At 44.9% G+C, this 19989-nt stretch overlaps 1 protein-coding gene across 4 annotated transcripts in view; it reads right to left on the bottom strand.

Annotated features, from left to right (window-relative positions):
- Positions 1-3614: 3614 nt before the first annotated feature.
- Positions 3615-19989, bottom strand: part of LDAH (lipid droplet associated hydrolase) — a 458687-nt gene continuing 442312 nt past the window's right edge. For all 4 annotated transcript variants that reach the window (XM_082249859.1, XM_082249861.1, XM_082249860.1 and 1 more), the window contains exon 7: positions 3615-4160. In XM_082249859.1, the coding sequence (XP_082105985.1) occupies positions 3978-4160 (183 nt within the window). In that variant the 3' untranslated portion in view covers positions 3615-3977. The remainder of the gene's footprint in view (positions 4161-19989) is intronic.

The raw sequence follows: 19989 nt of genomic DNA, 5'->3' as shown, positions 1-19989 counted from the left end.
CTGTGCTTTCCACGATTTTTACAGCGATTTTACGGCGATTTGCATTTTTTTATGCTTTTTATTGGAAATTTTGTTGTTGGGCAGATTTAAAAAGGCAAAACATGGCAAAACCGCAGTAAAAACACAATGCTTGTGTTTTGGATGCGGGTCCATTGAAGTCTATTACATGCAAAATGCTTGGAGAAGGGCACTATGGCCCATATTTGGTGAGACTGCCCAAAAATAAAGGAGTTTTGGCAGGATATACAGTGTCATATAAAGGAAATTACAGAAGAGATACCAAACGACCCATGGGTCTGCTTATTTCATAATACAAATAGTACTAAAAAACAAAATAGTGCCATATTTATTCAACATAGCGAAAGGAATAATACCAAGAAATGGTAAGATCTGGAAAAACCTACAGTAAAAGAATGGTTCAAAATAATAGAATATATACATAAAATTGATTATCTTAGTAGCATAGAAGAAGGCCAGGTGAAAGGATTGACTAGTATATGGAAAAAAAAAATGGACGAATTTGAAGAAAACCAGGAAGCATTCAGAGATATTATCAGAGTAGGAAGAGGATGAGTTGGGGGATTTGAGGGGGAAAGGAAGGGTGGGGGAAAACAGTACAGGGGATGGTGGGATAGGAAGAATGGAAAGAGAGGGGAGAGGGGTATGGGAGAAAATGGTCGGGTTTTTTTTTTTTTTTTTTTTGTTTTATGTGTTAAGTACTGAGTGTTATTTTGGTTGTATTTGTAAACATTAGTTGGCATATGATAAAAATTAAATAAAGTTCATAAAAATTTAAAAATTACATGCAAAATGCTGTATTTTGCATGAAAAAAAAGTCCCCGATCCTTTCCAAAAACGCAGAGGCACAAAAATGCATTGATGTGAACGTGTTCCAAAGGAACCCATGTTAAAAAAATGAAATGCATTTCTGCAAAAAGCATGAAAAAACGCATTTGTGTGAATGAAGCCTTAAGCTCCTTTCACACTTGCGCGACTTGTCCCGCAACTTGGGACTGCAAAATCGCGTGACAAATCGTACTCCATGATTTCCAAAGTACCGTTCATATCTGTGCGACTCCAAGTTGCAACAACTTCAAAGTAGCCCCTGCACTACTTTTGGTCTGATGCGTTTTGAGGTCCATAGACTTCAAGATTACACAGTCATTGCTTCAAGTCCAGTCAAAATCGCTGCAAAATTGCACGACTTTTAGGTTGCACAAGTGAGAAAGGGGCCTTAAGCAGGGAATGGGGCTAATATAGGGATGTGAGAGCCATTCTCTGCAACCTTCTCCTGTTAGCCCAGGCTGCTGTGATGCTGCATATCTATGCGGGGAGGGGGCATGACCATGACAGGCTGGGCTCACAGGAAGTGGGCTAAATGACCCTGGCCATCATTAAACCCAGAATAGGAGCAGCACTAGACCTCTAAGAGGAGCTTTTGGGGGAAGGGGGGGCAACGGTACCAGAGAGGAGCTTCCATTTTTTATTCATGTTATGTCATGTTTATTCTTTATTTAAAGCTGGAGTTTGAGCTTTTAATAAAGGAAAGAAAATTGTATATATACAGTAATCCCCCGCTACATCGCGGTTCAGTTTTTGCGGTCCCGGTAATTCGCGGTTTTTTTTGTAATGTTATTTTACTATATAAATCATTAAAAATGAAAGATTTTTGTGTTTTTCATAGCTCTTGCTCTGTCTCTTAGTATCTTTTATGTGTTTAAATGAGTTTCTATTGTTTTAAAAGTGTGTTTAAAGACCTTAAAATGCTTTTACACGTACAGTGACAGTAAAAAAATCATGCCTACAATGCATTTTAATAGGGTTTTTCTATTTCGCGGAATTTCACTTTTCGCGGCTGGGTCCGGAACGTAACCCCCGCAATGGAGGGGGGTTTACTGTATTTATATATATATGTAACAGCTGCCTAACTGGGAGGCAAGTTTAGGTGATCTTTCAAACTAAATAAGGGGGCAAATGTATATATATATTAAATAATCCAGGAAAGTGTAATGATTTAAGACTAAATATTCAGTTTCTTACATAAACCCAACCATGACTGTTTTTGTGTACATTTACTTATGTAGACAATCATACTGTAAAGGAGGCTGGTAGGGAAGGTAGACACTGTCCTTACTTTATCAATGTTAAAGCTAGGTCTGTACCACTAAGCTCCACCTACCTTGTACGGCCTCATTTACACAGCACTGAGGTCCTAAGACTATGAATGGGCCATGTGTTTATGTGACTTAGGCTGCAAAGTGCTGCGTGCAGACAGCCCATGTAAGTGTATGGATACACAGCGGCTGCATGGACACAGCCGCTCATCCCAATGTGACAGGCGAGTGGGTGCAGGTGAGTGGCCCCAAACCCAGTGCTTACCTGCATACCTGTCAAATTTGAATGAGTGGCTGTATTTGTGCAGCCTCCATACACATACATGAGCTGTCAGGATGCAGCACCTGGTGGCTCAGGCCAGAAAAACAGATTGCCCACTTACAGTCTACAGGCCTAAGCGTTCGTGTGACTGAGACCTACTGTATATGACAGCTTTCAACTAGTCACATACAAAAAGAACCATACTCTTATGTCCCTTGCACTTAGTTCATTGAAGTAATATGGTTAAAGCTGAACTAAACCTAAAATGTAAAAACCTGCAAGCAGACAGAGAATTATGGTAGAAGAGATTCTTTTTTCTGCTTTAAAACCTTTCCACCTGCCTGCATTGTAGTTTTTTTGCAAATTGTAGACTGTCAGCCATGCATGTCTGTAACATGCCAGGATGAATGAACTCTGGTGCACATGTGCAGGAGTTACGTCAGCCATTTAAGGTGGCTGAAGACTCCTAAATCGTGGAAGACAGAGAAGTGCACTTTACAAGGCAAGAGTGCCATAATGTGTAATTATGCTGTGCATACTGGCACATTATGGCAAAAGCTCATAGGGGACCTGACAAATGTATTTCTGCTTCAACTCCTTTATGGTACAGGTCTCTTGGGTAAAGCCGATCAGTTTGCACATCTTCGCCTTCATGGCATTTTAGCTTGGGTGAGCTGTGTCCGAAAAAATCTGGAGAAAAGTCTGTTTCAACCTGCACTAGGGGTTTGGAGCAGCATAAAGCCTAATATCAAGATCTGCTGGAATGTGTAAGTGTGTCTGTTCGCAGTGATGTTGCAGCATGCCGAATGACAGTTGACAAAGCGGGCCACACAGTACTGCGAGGTAAGATGAAATTATTGTTTTGGTCTAGAGGAAGCATAAACAGAAGTTTACTTACCTTATCCCTCCCTCGGTGCAGCATCCTGTGCTCTCCCCTTTTTTCTGACAATCTGGGTGGCTCCCTGACGTCCTCACCTACAATGCGGAACTGCCAACCCTGACGTGATGGTAGAGTTTTAGTGGTGGTAGAATATTAGAAAAGTCTCCATCACATAAAAAAATGCATCAATAGCGGTATAGTTATTACTCCCAAATGGAGCATAGTTATAACTCCCATGTGGGAGCAATAACTTTACCAACATTGATGCATTTTTTATATGTGGTGGATATTTTTTTTTTTACACTCTACCAACACTGATACATGTATACAATTATAGTTTCATTCTGCGTGGGGGGGCAGGGCAGGGGGTTTACAGTGTGGTTCTTTTAAACGTTACCATTGTTTTTTGTTATATGGTTTATGAACAATAAGACTGATATATGTAAAAGGAGACCGCTTCTTTGTGGCATATATTGGGTAAGATTTGGTTTGTTGGGTCTATAAGACAGGCGGTAGAATTTTGGGAACTATATCCCGTATGATACCAGTGATTCCAAACCAGCCTTACAAACTGTTTTTAATGATTGATTGTTTTGGCGATCTAGAGTCAGTATTAGATTATATTTATTTTTAGTAAAATCAAGAAGAGCGTCTACTTTCCCATCTCCATCACAGCACTCTGTCTATTACTTCAGTACAGGTGTTCTTTAACTCCATGTTCTTATAATACCTTTCCTAACATGTCTATGATAATGGAGGCTACTTCTTTGCTAGAGTCCAGAACAAAGGCATGTCTGATTCCTCTACTGCATAGCCAGATATCACCATCAGGAAAGTCCTTCTTCAGGTCTTTATAATACTGGACCGGGCACCAGTGGTCAGAGGCCCCATAGTAGAAGATTAGCTGAGGAAAGAGGAAAACAAATGTATTTTTAGGATTTCAAGCACAATACAACATTATGTATGTGTTAGTTATGCATAATACTTTTTGCTTTGGTTAAAATAAAAACAAATGGCAGGTCTGAAGTATTTAAAAAGCAACATGGCTGCCAAAGTCCTGGAGGCAGAGCCTGAAATATTTTATGAATGTTCACACATACGTTCTGATTACAAGTGGAAGCTGATATACAGTAGGTAATCAACAAGCAGAAGCATATGACCTAAATTCAGCAACATTCTTATTCTCTGTAAAGCTAACACATATTGATTGTATTTACAGTATATCATCGGTTTATAATGCACATCTATGTTCGAAAGCATTTTTGCATGAAAAGTAACTTCTGATATGAACAGATTTCACACAGTCCCAAAACTGTAAATTAAAACCTAAGCTTAGTAAAAAAAAAAAAAAAATAGCACAAGGGACATTGCATACTATCAAATATGATGTGTCCTTTTTGCATTCGTTGAAATCTTCCTCAATCTAGCAACCTATAAATAGAAGTGGTAGACCTTTAATTCATCTGCCTGTCCTGCCTTCATAGATTGTTCTTCATTCATCAAAGCTATAGTGCAGCTTCTGTGAATGCAGGATATAGGCGGAAAGGGCAGGCATAGTAGGCATTCCTGATGAATGCATATGACAGGTCCTAGGCTCTATTAACTGCTGTCCCTGCCACCTTCTGGTGTGGTGGGGGATAACAGAGGTGAGGGGCCTGTCATACGCACTTCTCAAAAGTGCAGACTTTGCTTGCCTTTTACACCTACCTCACCTATTAACCAAAGCTGTACTATAGTGATGGTGATGGTGGGGGCGTTAGAGGAGGAATATTTCAACTAATGAAGAAGCCAGCAGCATAACTGTTTTTTTTTCCAAACCTAGGTCCTGCCTAAATGTAGACCCCTGGTGTTGAATTGGCCGCTTGTAGTCTCCATTGGAAGCCCATAAGACAGAGATAGAATGCCTAGGCACCCTAGAACAGGAAGTGCATGAGCAAGGAACTTTATAACAGGATCATCGGGTATTATTTTAATGAAAGCCGCAGACTTAAAAATATTGAAAATGACATGTTAAGCTTATATGAGATTTAGAGAATTGGATTTACATCCACTTTAAAACTCATATAAATTGAAGGAAGGCTCTTAAAAGGGGAGAGGGTATATTTAACTACCAAAAATCCCTAAATGGCAATAAATACAGAGGGAAAGGACTTTTCAAATTGATCATTTTGTCATTAAAAATCCTAGAAAAATCATTTGCTGTATAATTTAAGCTCCACCCACTGCCATGGGAAGTTGTGTCCATTTTTGACATTATCCTTTCTCCTTTTTGAGGTGAGAGGGACATACCTAGATAAGTACTTTGTTTTTTGTGTTAGCATCATTCTGTGTTTGTCATCGTTTATCAGTTTTGATGTTTTTTTTAAGAAAAACTGGATTTTTGACTTACCGTAAAATCCATTTCTCTGACGTTCATTGACGGACAAAGCTCCTGATCTTCATAACCATTGGGTTATACTGCCCCCTAAAGGAGAAGGACACTGGGCAGAAAAAGAATCTGGCTATGCCTATGGGCAACACCAGGGGGTATACTCCCTCTACCTGCTATAGGTACTCACTTTAGTTACAAGCAGTATCAGAAGAATTACAACTCCACAGAGGGGTTGGTGCTCTGTCCGTCAATGAACATCAGAGAAAGGGATTTTTACCCCATTTTCTCTTTTGTTCATTGACGGACACAGCTCCTGATCTTCATAACCATTGGGACGTCCCAAAGCAGTGTTAAACATGAGGGGTGGGACTAGCAAAAAAATTCCCAAGGCTAAACAGTAGCCAACCAGGCAACAGGAGCTTTACCAAAACAACTGGAGCCCACCTGAAAAAAACAATACATCCTCGAAGAGGATCGGGTCCTCTAAACAGCAGCCTGCAAAACCTTGTGGCCAAAAGAAGCATCCGCAGATGTCAACACATCCACTTTATTAAACTTTGTGAAAGTGTGCACCAACGACCAGGTGGCAGCCTTGCAAACCTGCGTCACTGACGCCTAATGACGGAAGGCCCAGGAGGCACTAAGCGCTCAAGTAGAGTGCGCCTTAACAAGGAAAGGAGGAACCTGATCCTTAATGGAATAGGCCTGAATCACCATCTGTCTGATCCATCTGGAAATGGTCGCAGAGGAAGAAGACAACTCTTTCCGAGGCCCATCCAAGAGCACAAATAGTGAGTCTGACTTCCTGAAAGACTCGTAGCTGTCAGGTACACCCTGATTGCCCGGACCACATCCAAGGCATGCAAGGCAATTTCCTTCAGATGTTTAGGCCTGGGACACAGGAAAGGCAACACAATGTCTTCATTCAAATGAAAATCAGAGACAACCTTTGTTGACGGACAGAGTCGAAGAACCACCATATCTCTGTGAATTACCAGGTAAGGTGAACGACAGGATAACGCTGCCAGTTCCGACACCCTGAGCACAGAGGTAATAGCCACCAAAAAAGCCACCTTCTACGACAGTGTAAGCAAGGGAATCTCCAAAGATTCTCAAAGGCAGGCTTCTGGAGGACTGAAAGCACCAAATTGAGGTCCCAAAGTGCCAACCGAGACCACAATGGAGGAACTAAATGTTGGACACCCAGAAGAAAGGTACGCACCAGGGAGTGTGTGGCCAAATCTGACACCTGGCCCTTGATGGTACCCAAGGCCAAAATCTGACACCTGGCCCTTGATGGTACCCAAGGCCAATTTCTGTTCAACCCCCCCTTTGAAGGAAGTATAAGATCTGAGCCACCGAGATGGAGCGAGGATGAACCTCAAGAGACTCACACCACGCAATGTACATCTTCCATGTACAATGGTAGATCTTCCTAGAAGTAGATTTCCTAGCTTTTACCAGCGTAGGAAGCATTGACTCAGATAAAGCTCTATCCTTCAGCACCTGGTTTTCAACAGCCAAGCCGTCAAAGCTAGCGACTGTAAAGCAGGATGGAAGATTTGTCCTTGGAACAGCAGATCCTCCCTGAGAGGAAACTTCCAAGGAACATCGGCGACCAGCCGCACCAGATCGGTGTACCAAGCCCCGCGAGGCCAGTTTGGAGCCACTAAGATGACCAGAATCCCTTCTGCCTCGATCCTGCGTAGAAGTCTTAGCAGAATCTTGAGAGGAGGGAAGGCGTAAATCAGACGATACTGACCCCACGGGGCCACCAACACATCTGTGGCGTCCGCCAGAGGATCCCGTGACCAAGCCACAAACCTCTGCACCTTTCTGTTGAGCCGAGATGCCAACAGATCCACCTCGCAGATGCCCCACTGGAGACACAACTGATGAAACACCTCCGGATAAAAAGAAAACTCCCCTCTGTCCAACCCTGGCCGACTGAGTTATTCCGCCTGCCAGTTTTCCACCTCGGGAATGTGTACGACGGAGAGGGCTGGAACAAACTGTTCTGCCCACCTTAGGTACTTCCAGAGCCGACCAGGAGACTTCTTGTGCCCCCCTGGTGATTGACATGAGCCACGGCCGTGGCATTGTCTGATTGAATGTGCACTGGGCATCCCTGAAGACGATCCGTACAATGGTCCAGACACAGTCTGATCGCTCAGAGTTCCAACACATTAATCGGTAGTCTGGACTCTTCCAGTGTCCAGATCCCCTGAGCAGAATGTTTGCCGAGGACCCCACCGCAGCCGGACAGGGTGGCAACCATGGTGACCACTGTCCAATACAAGGGGAGGAAGAACTTGCCCAGATGAAGAGCGGGAGAACGAAGCCACCATATCAGGGACTCCTTTATTCCCCAACTCAGCCAGATCTGATTGTCTAGAGATTGCGGAGTCTTGTCCCATTTGGCCAGAATCTCCCTTTGCAGGGACCTTATATCGCAACTGTGCAAACGGAACCACCTCGAAGGTAGACACCATCAGGCTCAGCACCCACATGCAAGTCCGGAGGGATGATCATCTGTTGGACAGCAGGAGACAAATTGCAGCCTGCAATTTCTGGAGTTTGTCCAGAGGAAGGAGCACTCCGGCTAAAGCTGAGTCCAGAGTCAGACCCAGATAGTCCAGCTTTGCTGACGAAACCATAGCAGAGTTCATATGGTGATCTCCAAGTTTTCCACCAGAGCAATAGGAGACTCTGCTCATAGAAGAAGGTTGTCAAAGTAGCCCACTACCGCGATCTCCCGTTGGCATAACAAAGCTAGCACTAGTGCTAACACTTTTGTGAAGACCCGAGGAGCAGAGGCGAGACTAAAGGGTAACGCCACAAACTGATGATGCTCCTCTCCCACGGCAAAGCATTGGTGACCGGCACATATCGGAATGTGAAGGTAAGCATCCTTGATGTCGATAGAGGTAGGAAAATCCCCCTGATACAGGGATGCCACCACCGTGCAAATGGACTCCATTCTGAACTTCTGCACCCGCATAAAGCAGTTCAGCGCCTTGAGGTCCAGGATTGGACGCACCTTGCCTTCCTTCCTGGGAACTGTAAACAGGTTTAAGTAAAAACCCTGAAAACGTTCGGAAGTCGGAAACCAGGACAATCACCGCTTGTATCTTGTACCGCCCCAAACAGACCCTGTAAGCGGTCCAGGGACAGGTGTAAATTGGAAGGAAAAAACTTTGCCGGGGGACAAGAGCGAAGTTCAATCTTGTAGCTGGACCGAATGACTTTGTGGGTGCAGGGTGAACCACGTCCCTGGCGGCCAAATCAGATTCAGGATCTGAGGAGACCAATGAGGCAGGGGAAGGCGGGCGCTTTTTGCTAGCCCGTCGCTCGACGACCACCTCCTCCCGGGACACAAAGGACTCCAGGACTGCCGTCAATGCATCAATGGATGGTTGGGACCAGGAGGGCCCCGCAGCCCCAGAGAGGGGATCAGGTGGGGAGATGTGCTCCAAAGACTCCATGAGTCACCAGGGGGACCCCACAAAAAGTGTAAAACACTGCAAGGGACAACCCCTACCGTGCTGGCAGCACCACCCGGTCGCCAGGCACAACCACCAAGTGATCCTCAGCAGAGAGAGAGAGAGAGAGAGAGAGAGAGAGCCCCACCCGACTCAGAACCCAGCACAAAAAGGCACCTGCAGCCACCAGGATAATCTGCACTCCACGTGCGGTGATCAGGAATTAAAAGGATCCAGGTGTGAGCACCAGGGGATGAGGAGGGGCTCCCACCACCGCCAGCAGGGCTCCACTGTCACAACCGCCGCTATTTCCAATGGCAAACAACTGTAAAATGACCACCGGACTACACAAACATGGCTGCAGTGTATAGAAACACACAGGCTACAATAAAATGGCGGCCCAGCATGGCACCACGAGGCTTACAGGGACCCAGGAGAGAACCCAGGTCTCAAGGACAGACCCAAGCAGGACGGGGGGCCCTGGCAGTAGCCCCTACCAGGTACAACCCCTCCCGCACAGTCGATCATTCCGTCGCCGGCGGCGCCCCTCAGCCCCCATCGCCAGCATAGCACCCTGCCCCCACCCCAGGAGGTGGATCAGACCATTAAAACAGCCCCAACATATGTGGAGGGGGATGGAGGACAGATAACAAGGGGGGGTGCCTGACGGGAAGGAGGGAAATCGGGGGTCCGACCATCCCAAGGAGGGGCCCATATCCACCCCAAAACTCTCCGGGGGGACAGCTACTAACCATACCAGGAACTAAGCAGGCACCGCTCCAGACAGAACCCCTCTCCATCAAAATGGGGGGGGGGGGGCTGTTGGCCAGGAGGAGTGCTGCGACTTGGGCTGAGACCTGGTCGTATGCGACCTCGTGAGGCGTTGAACTCCTCTCTGGTGGGGCTATGTCGCGGCTAACCTAGCGCGAAGCTGAGGTATGGGTGCGCGCGCTGGCCAGACTTGGGTGACCACTGGATCTAGATTATCCAGCCCGTTGCCCAGTCCGGCAGTTGATTGTAGATCTCACAGGAAAAATCCAGGAGAAAAAAAATGTACAGTAATCCCCCGCTACATCGCGGTTCAGTTTTTGCGGTCCCGGTAATTCGCGTTTTTTTTTGTAATGTTATTTTACTATATAAATCATTAAAATGAAAGATTTTTGTGTTTTTCATAGCTCTTGCTCTGTCTCTAAGTATCTTTTATGTGTTTAAATGAGTTTCTATTGTTTTAAAAGTGTGTTTAAAGACCTTAAAATGCTTCTACACGTACAGTGACAGTAAAAAAACATGCCTACAATGCATTTTAATAGGGTTTTTCTATTTCGCGGAATTTCACTTTTCGCGGCTGGGTCCGGAACGTAACCCCCGCAATGGAGGGGGGTTTACTGTATATCTAAAAAGAAAAAATTGCCAAGACCAAAGATCCCAGCAAGGAACTAGATCCTTACTCGTGACTAGGCAGAAAAAGTGTCTGTAGCAGAGAGAGGGAATATACCCCCTGGGACTGCCCATGGGCATAGCCAGACTTTTTTCTGCCTAGTGTCCTACTCCTGTAGGGGGCAGTATAACCCAAAGGTTATGAAGATCTGAAGCTATGTCCGTCAATGAATGAAAGAGAAAATGCATTTTTTTTTAATTTTTCCTTGCATATGATTGGGTATTCTTTGTAAAATAAGCTTTGCCTCATTTACTAAGCTCTGGAGCAACTGCACTTGCAGAGTGCAACTGCACTTCCAAAGTGCACAGTCTATTTGCCTTTAGTAAATCAACCGCATAGTCTTCAAACCTGCTGATAAAAGCAAGATTATTGTAATGGATAAGAATCAATACAGAACTATGTGTTAACATTTTTTTAATAATGGAAACTGGTACAAAAAGGTTCCATTGGCGCTGTTTTAACATTTCTGCACTGCTTTTTATTGCCTAATTGATGAGGGCTTATTCTGAGGTCCTATCACTCCAAAAAGTCTGACTTTAAAAAAATGAATCATCCCATGATTCCAACCTTCTATAAACTACCAAATGTTCGCAAGAATGGCCAATATCCAAAGGGAGGCGATTTGTATCAGGAGTAAATAGTCTGATCCAAAATACAAGTACAGTAAAACTTTGGATTGCGAGTAACTTGGTCTGCGAGTATTTTACAAGACGAGCAACATTTTTTTATAAATTTTACCTTGCTAAATGAGTGAGGTCTTGCAATACGAGTATGGTCACGTTACAACAGAGTATAAGACTGGGTTCACACTTTTGTGAATTGGATGCTGGTTTTCCTGCATCCAGAGAGACTGTGATCGGCTCGCAATAGAGCCGGTTCACACAGCTCCGGGGCGGCTGCAGTCCGCACTGGAAAAGGGTCCTGTGCGTCTTTGGCTCAGTTTCAGGTCCGAATTCAGGCAAAAATTTGGACCTTATTCGCACCTGAAACGAAGAACAGGGACCCCTGCTGTAAGCTGCGGCTGCAGCTAGTGTCAACATTGAGAGCTAGTGTCAATGAGAGCTGTCTTAATTAGCACTACTGAAGTCGTTCCGACTTTAGAAAAGTTTTCTGTCCTACTTCAAGGTGACTTCTTTCCGACTTGTGCCCAAAGACTTTAAGCAGGGTTTGCTCAAAAAAGCTCAAAGGAGCTCAATAATAACATGCACAAGAGCACAAAAAAAACAAGCTTCTTCAAGCTGACACAAAAGCTCAAATGCCTGTAAAAGCAGCAGTGGGCATGAGCCCCAAGTTGGATCCTCATCTAAATTTTTCTGATTTTGATCCGACATTACAGGAAGATTACCCAGGCATTCCCTGAAGTTGCCTCGAAGTCACATTGCTATAATGTTTTTATATGGATTATAGACTGAAGGACTTATGAATAAATGGTTGTGGAATGAATCATATGAGTGTTCATTATTTCTTATGGGTAAAAATGGATTTTTGTAAAATCTTACCGTAAAATCCTTTTCTCTTAGCTCATTGACAGACGTAGTCCTCGGTGATACAGCACCTTCGGGTTATGTTGCCTCCACAGGAGTAGGACTAGACAGGAAATAAAATGCTCTGGCCACACCCTAGGGGAAGTCCCCGAGGGTATATCCTCTCTCTCTCTGCCACAGCAAATCAGTTATGTCACAAAAGCAGTGTTTAGAGAATTTAACCCAACCCAACTCAAAAACAGAGGGGCGGGTACTACGTCTGTCAATGAGCTAAGAGAAAAGGATTTTACGGTAAGATTTTACAAAAATCCATTTTTCTCTATCGCTCATTGACAGACGTAGTCCTTGGTGATACAGCACCTTCGGGAAGTCCCAGAGCAGTATCACAAATGAGGGGTGGGAAAATGGAAATCAAATCCAAATCTAGAAGGCCCAACCGGTGCCAACTAGAAGTTTACAATGCTCATCCTTAATGATGAGACTCAACAAAAAAAATTTTCAACAGAAAAAAACCCTCGAGGTAGACCACCGGTCTCCTCAAATTGCGGCCTGCAGCACTTTGCGGCCAAAAGAGGCATCCGCCGATGCCATCACATCAATTTTATAAAATTTTGTAAAGGTATGTACCGACGACCAGGTGGCCGCCTTACATACCTGGACCACTGACGCCTGATGGCGAAAGGCCCAGGAAGTACTGAGCGCTCGAGTGGAGTGCGCCCTAACAGGGAACGGAGGACTCTGACCCTTAATAGAATAAGCCTGTACCACCGTCTGTCTAATCCATTTGGCAATAGTCGCGGCAGATGCAGGCAACCCCTTTCTGGGGCCATCCGTGATCACAAAAAGTGAATCCGTCTTACGGAATGATTCCGTAGCTTTCAGGTATACCCTGATTGCCCGAACCACATCCAAGGAATGCAACGCATGTTCCCGATGATGATTGGGCTGAGGACACAAGGAAGGTAGTACAATATCTTCATTCAGATGAAAATCTGAAACCACCTTAGGAAGAAAGGATGGCTTAGGATGAAGTACTACCTTATCCCTATGAATCACTAGGTATGGGGACTGGCATGATAATGCAGCCAGTTCTGACACCCTGCGAGCAGAAGTGATAGCCACCAAGAAGGCCACCTTCTGGGATAAAGTAAGCAAGGGAATCTCCCTGATGTTTTCAAAGGGAGGTTTCTGTAGAACCGACAAAACTAAATTAAGATCCCAGGGCGGTAAGGGCGCGCGGACTGGTGGAGCCAGGTGCCGCACCCCCTGGATGAAATCCCGCACCAAGGACTTGGTAGCTAAAGGTTTCTGAAAGAAGATTGCTAATGCTGAAACTTGACCCTTGATGGTGCTCAAGGCTAGTTTCTGCTCAACCCCTTTTTGCAAAAAGGCCAATATTCGAGTCACCGAATAGGTACGTGGAGGAAATCCTAAAGATTCCCACCACGCAATATAAGTCTTCCATGTGTGATAATAGACCTTGCTGGAAGTCGCTTTCCTTGCTTTAATAAGGGTAGGAATGACTGAAGCTGACAACCCTCTGTCCTTCAGTACTTGGGTCTCAATGGCCAGGCCATTAAAACCAGCGACTGTAAAGCACGATGGTAGATTGGTCCTTGAGACCACAGACACTCCCTGAGACGAAGTTCCCACGGAACGTCTGCGACTAGCATGTCCAAGTCGGCCAGGCCAGCTTCACGAGGCCAGCCTAGAATTTCTAGGACCACTGGCGCTGACTGGATCTGAACCAGGCGTCCCTAGAGCTATCTGGCCCCGACCATCCGAGAAAGTCTGGTCGTTTTCTGTTCCCACACATTTATCAGATACCTGATTCCTATCAGGAACGGTGATCTTTTCTGGTTGAACCTCAGGGACCGAAGTCACCCGGCTAGAGGCTTCTTGGTCTGTCTGGTCAACCAGATCCAATTCCTGTGGGGAATAGAGACTAATCTTAGGAAAAGGTAAAGGAAAAGATCTATTCAGGGAACGGTGACTACCGCTCCCTGTAGTACTTAAATGTTGGAAGGGAAGAATCGCACCGGTAGTAGTAGTCGATGCTCGATCTAATGTCCTGAATACCGGTGAAAACGTCCCCCCACCCTCAACCCGGGTGGGGGCGCACCTTCAGGCTGTGTAATCCTTTGCTTCGGGTTTGGCTGAGTCGGTCCTCTGTTTGTCCGACCAGCCTTTCTTGAACCCTCCTGGAGGAGTCTTGCCTTTCCCGCTTGTTCCTGCCGGGCGTACGAACCCTTTATGGGCGGTAAAGAAAGGTCCTCGCTTGTTGCGAGGTCCCTTAGCTTTAGCAGCCTGTGGCAAGAAAGTGCTCTTGCCCCCAGTGGCGTCCTTAATAATTTTATCTAGGGTGGCCCCAAATAGGCGATTCCCCTGAAAGGTGAGATTCGTCAAGGTCTTTTTGGAACCTAGGTCAGCTGACCAGCATTTTAACCACAGCACACGTCTGAGGATTACCGCTGACATAGATGAATGCCCTAATAGGGGGGTAGCATCCAAGGCTGAGTCACAGACAAACTGTAGCCCTTGTATAATCTGTTCCATCAAATCAGATGTTCCCTGGGGGATATCTTTTCCCCTTAGGTCTTGGCGTACCAATCTCGCCCATTCCGTTAGTGTCTGGGAAACTAGACCAATAACAATTACTGGTCTAAATGCTGACCCTATCAGGGAGAAGATAGTGCGGGACTCCGCTTCCATCTTTCGATCCACCGGATCCTTAAAGGATGAAGTGTCCTCCACTGGGATAGCCGTGGCTTTATTCAGCCTGGAAATAGGTGGATCCACCACTGGTGGTACCGTCCATTTCTTAATGAGGGATTCCTCAAACGGATAGCGTCTAGCAATACGCTTGGAAATAGTAAAGGTACGCTTAGAATGCTCCCATTCTCCTTTAATTTTATTACCAAAACACTTGGGTACAGGAAAAACCTTCACCGTTTTAATGGGCTTGTTAGTACCAAAGGGAATCTCTGTTTCAGTTGCCTCTGCCGGTGAAACCTCAAGTCTTAAGGTTTCCCGCACCGCCACAACTAGTGCGTCCACAAATGCTTCTTCCTGAATTATAGCGGGAGAAAGAACGTCCTCCTCACTGTCTGAGGGAGTTTTACCTGAGATAACAGCCCTTGCAGAGGGACCTGCAGCTGCAGTGACCATCTCTGAATCTGAGTCAGAGGTGTCAGATAATATAGGGGTAGGCGGGGGTCGCTTTCTTGACCCCCGTCCCTGACAGGCTGCCTCCACCCGAGCCACCAAAGACTCCAAAACTGCTGTAAATGCATCCATACTCTGTGCACCGGCGGGTCCCGTGGCCCCCTCGAGGGAAACAGGTGGGGGTATTTGTGTGGCAGGGTCCATGATTATTCCAGTAATTTCCCGGAAAATACAATTCAAATTTAAATAAAAAACTTTTTTTTTTTTTTTCCAGACCCCCAGCGCCACAAAAGCCCCTCAGTGTTACCTGCTAGGGATCCCTATTGATAGAGAGAGAGAGAGAGAGAGAGAGAGAGATAGACCCCCAGGCTCACCACTTGATGCTCAGAGTTCACTGCAACAGGTTACAGCGCTGTGTTCACAAACAGGAAGTCTTTTGGCTGGCTGCCCAGGAAGAAAGGAGGCGGCTCCGCCCCTCTGCACGCCTTCCGGCGACTCCCCTAGCTCCACGAGGTGTTTGGATCACCTCAAACATGGCCGCCCCCATGCTGGAGACACGAGGCTACGCCAAAATGGCGGCCTTGTGCGATCTAGCAAACAATGGCGGCGGTTAGTACCGAATAGCGGCGTGACTGCAGAGCATCACAACACCTTCTCTACATGGGGATTTAGCCTGGTCGGGGGTACCGGCCCTGGCGGACCGCATGGCCGTTCGGAAGGCCTGCTATCGCTGGAGACTTGACTAGGAAAGCAGTCTACATGTCCGTGGCTACTGACTGGTAGGATACTTATATTATCACAGTAAAATACCCATACTGCCACTAATTACAATCTTTTTTAACATGTTTACAATTAGATTGTCAGCTCCCAAACCAAGCCTCCTGGCTTTTTGCACATAAAATCACACTCAAAGTAGGGGGATCTGTGCCATGTTATAGGATAGAGGGGAACTCATCCTTACCATACAGAGAGGGGCCCGCGTTCACCACAAGACCCGTCAGGGGAAAAGGGGGAACATGCTACTCACCATACCGGAACCAGGCGGGCACCAACTCCTGACAGTACCCCTCTCCACCGGGGCGGGAGGGCTGTCGACCAATACGGACGCCGTGACTCATGGTCCTTGGTGTTTCAGCGAGACGTTTAACTCGCGGGGTCAGTCCCTCCAGTGGGACTATGTGGCGGCCGACCCAGCGCGGAGCTATGGCCTGCACGCGCTCGTAGGCTGAACTGGGGTGACCACCGGATCTCAACATCCAGCCCGTTGCCCAGTTCAGCTTTCTTGCTTGAAGATCTCACAGAACACTGGAGAAAAAAGCTGTCTAAAAAAATCTTTTTAAGAAAAAAAATCCTGCCAGGACCGAAGATCCCAGCAAGGTATTTAGGTCCTTACTCCTGACTAGACAGAAAAAAACTGATTTGCTGTGGCAGAGAGAGAGAGGATATACCCTCGGGGACTGCCCCTAGGGTGTGGCCAGAGCATTTTATTTCCTGTCTAGTCCTACTCCTGTGGAGGCAACATAACCCGAAGGTGCTGTATCACCGAGGACTACGTCTGTCAATGAGCGATAGAGAAATTTGCTTTGATACACGAGTGCTTTGGAATACAAGCACGTTTCCGGAATGAATTATGCTCGCAAGGTTTCACTGTATCGTTATCAATAACTACTTGAGACCACATGCAAAAATACTTCTATCTTATATAAAAGATGCTAATATATATATATATATATATATATATATATATATATATATATATATATATATATATATATACATACATACATACACACACAAGTATATATATATATATATATATATATAAATAAATATATATATATATATTTTTCTTTTTAAGCAATTGATGGAATTTGTGTAATGGGTGAAACCTTATTCAAGTATACCGCATGAGAAGGAATTGGAGCTAATTTTGGCCTCTCAATGAAATGGAAATTAAATTGCAGGTGTAGAATTTGACGTCCGCCTTTTGAAGTTCATCCTGATGCATAACATCTTTACTTTTGACAGTTTCCACTACCTCTAGAAGTAGAGCGTGGTGAAGGGGACTACATGAGTCATGTTGTATCCTAACCTGTATTTGGGGGGGAGAGGGTGGTGGTAATGATTACTTTTTCTCTGGATGGTTTGTCAATGTACCTGTTCCACATTTTTTGCATTGCGCAGGTACATTGATGATAACTTGATTCTTTGGGGTGGCGTTTGAAATTTGTTGTTTGAATTTTTTTATCATCTAAAGAGCAACCCCTTTAACCTCCATTTCACAATTATGTACAATGCATCACAGATCACTTTTTTTTAGATATGACCATGTACAAAGAAGAAAACAGTTTGGGTACTAAATTGTACAGGTAGTTTATGCTGGCAGTAAATACTATTTTGCATGCGGCAAGCTCTTATCCTGCTCATTTATTCCAGTGTATTCCAAAGGGTCAGCATCTTTGAATTAAGCAAAACTGCACAAAAGAATGCGACTTTAAAGCAGAGGCAAAGACCTTTATAGATGATCATGTTAGTGTAACGTTCTGGCATAATGTATCTCTTAGCAACTGTTAAGTTCCCTAGTCATTTTTCTTCAAAGCACTATGGGCCAATGTAGGTATGTACAAGCATGGGCCTGGGCAAGGTTTTCTCGCCTTACGAGTATTAAAAGGAAGGGACTTATGGTCCTTGTTTGCTGATGCCATTTTCTGTATGGATGAGATGGAATCCTTGCATAGGGACACCATTAGGTGGGCTTTTTGTAGATGTGATGCTATTAGGGGAGTGATTGGAATTAGCTTGTTGATGTTATAGGATTCATAGCCATCTACCCCCCTTGTCTTTTGCCGTTTATTTCATTTGTAGGCAGTGGAATATCCCATTGTGGTAGTGACTTTGGGATTATACTGTATGGCAATGACTATATTGCCAACACTTACTTTTTATTTTTTGGGCAGGTAGGTTGATATGGGGTCTTTTATAATCATTTATCATCTCTATTTATGTCATTATTGGGTATTTTACTAATAATAATATCCTTTACACATTTACATATATTATACGTGAAGGATTCCATTGATGGTCCCTGTAATGATATCCTGCGCTGGGATACAAAAGCAACCATTTTGTCAGAGCTCAGCCATGACAGTTTTAAGAAACAAAAGACCACTCACTCACAAAGCAACCCCCACCCCTTCCCTACCTTAATCAATTAATGTAAGAATGCAGAGCTTCAAAGGAACGGCCCTACAAAGAACTCCTTATCTCAGCAGATAAGAGACCTGGCAGATGGCAGATGTGGTCTGCCAGAACAGAGCTGTGTCGTAAATTCCTCAGGCAACTGTTCGATTAGAGATGTACCAATACATCTAACAAATCCATACCCAATTCATAAATGCAGACAGGAACATGACACATTAACAAAAGGTATATATTTGGGTGAGAAATAAAATACTGAATGGAACGAGATCATACATGATCACGTTCGCTCCTATGGAAGACAAGCCAGCTGTCAGATGCCTTACAGGTCAGAGGTTACTTGGAGATAACCCGTGTCTGGTATCTATGGATGTAAAATTCAATGCCGCACAATAATCTATCAGTTTCAAGAAGGCAGCTGGTAGATATTGGAACATATGAATTATGTTATAAATCTGTCTATACGGGAGGTCCTTGGCAATGTCTAATCTTAGGGCCGCCCATGGCCACTGTGTTTATTGGTCAAGGACCTCTGGTGACACCCCCTGCGGTCTCAGAGAAAAAGGAGAGAAGCAGATCTGTTCTCAGTTCTCCTGTACCATCAAACCAAGAAACATCTATCACTTTTGGGAACCGGCTCAGCTTCTGAAACTCTGATAATACAAGGACATTGACTGCAAGTATTCTTATTTCTAATTCTTTATCTTATTTTTCTAAATTGCTGTCTCTATTTCTTTGAAACCCATTTTTCTGTAAATATTTTTATTTGCACCAATTTTAACCTTTTTATTATTAAACCTTATTTTGAAAAGTGTTAATCTTGTCCCTAAGCTTTTAATGCAAACTAACCCAAGAACCTGTTTCTTGAAGAGAGCTACTGTCTAGAATAAATCCTCTGGACATGCCTGTCTGCGGTGACAGTGCGTGTTACAGATGATTATTCTAAAGTCATAATTGGTATTTCTAAAATTACGAGCGTCCGCTGGGCTCAATCGTAGCGGTGGTGGCAGAGAAAGGGTTAATTGCTTAATTAGCCTGGTGACAATCGCTCTCAGCCTGCTGGCATCTAGATTGTGGTTCCGCAAGCTGGAAAATCCTTGTGCCAGGTGAAGCTGAGAGTGGCATTGTTACGCAAGTGACGGCAGGGTTTGAGATTGCCTGGTCCTCGGTCACGAGTTAGTGAGAAGGGCAGGGGTCTGATAGCCGCCACCGTCACAGTCCCTTCTGGCATGTCCTTTTCTTTTGTGTTTCTTACATATATTGTGAGGTAAGCCGGACTCTGCGGTATGGGTTATATGCCTCAGCTTGGGTCCTATTTCATTGTCCCCCCCAGATGCCTTATCTGGTCATTCTTCTAGGGGAGGGGTTGTTGGGTTGGAGAGTCTCTAGCATGGAACTATGCTTAGCTCAGGAGCATAATAAACAGTGCTCCTACACTCAGATTTGGGCCACTGGACTATTCTACGGGACTCCCACAAATTCCATGACAAACTGTCTTCTCCCTAAACTTACACTCCCCAGGGGTGACTGTGGTTGTGGTGATGGAAGGATCTTTTGCCTCACCCCCCTTTGATTTATGTATAAATGTATATTAT

Source organism: Pelophylax lessonae, assembly GCF_965119305.1.
Source record: "Pelophylax lessonae genome assembly, chromosome: 3".
Classification (NCBI taxonomy): domain Eukaryota; kingdom Metazoa; phylum Chordata; class Amphibia; order Anura; family Ranidae; genus Pelophylax; species Pelophylax lessonae.
This window is presented reverse-complemented; position numbering and strand designations above follow the sequence as displayed.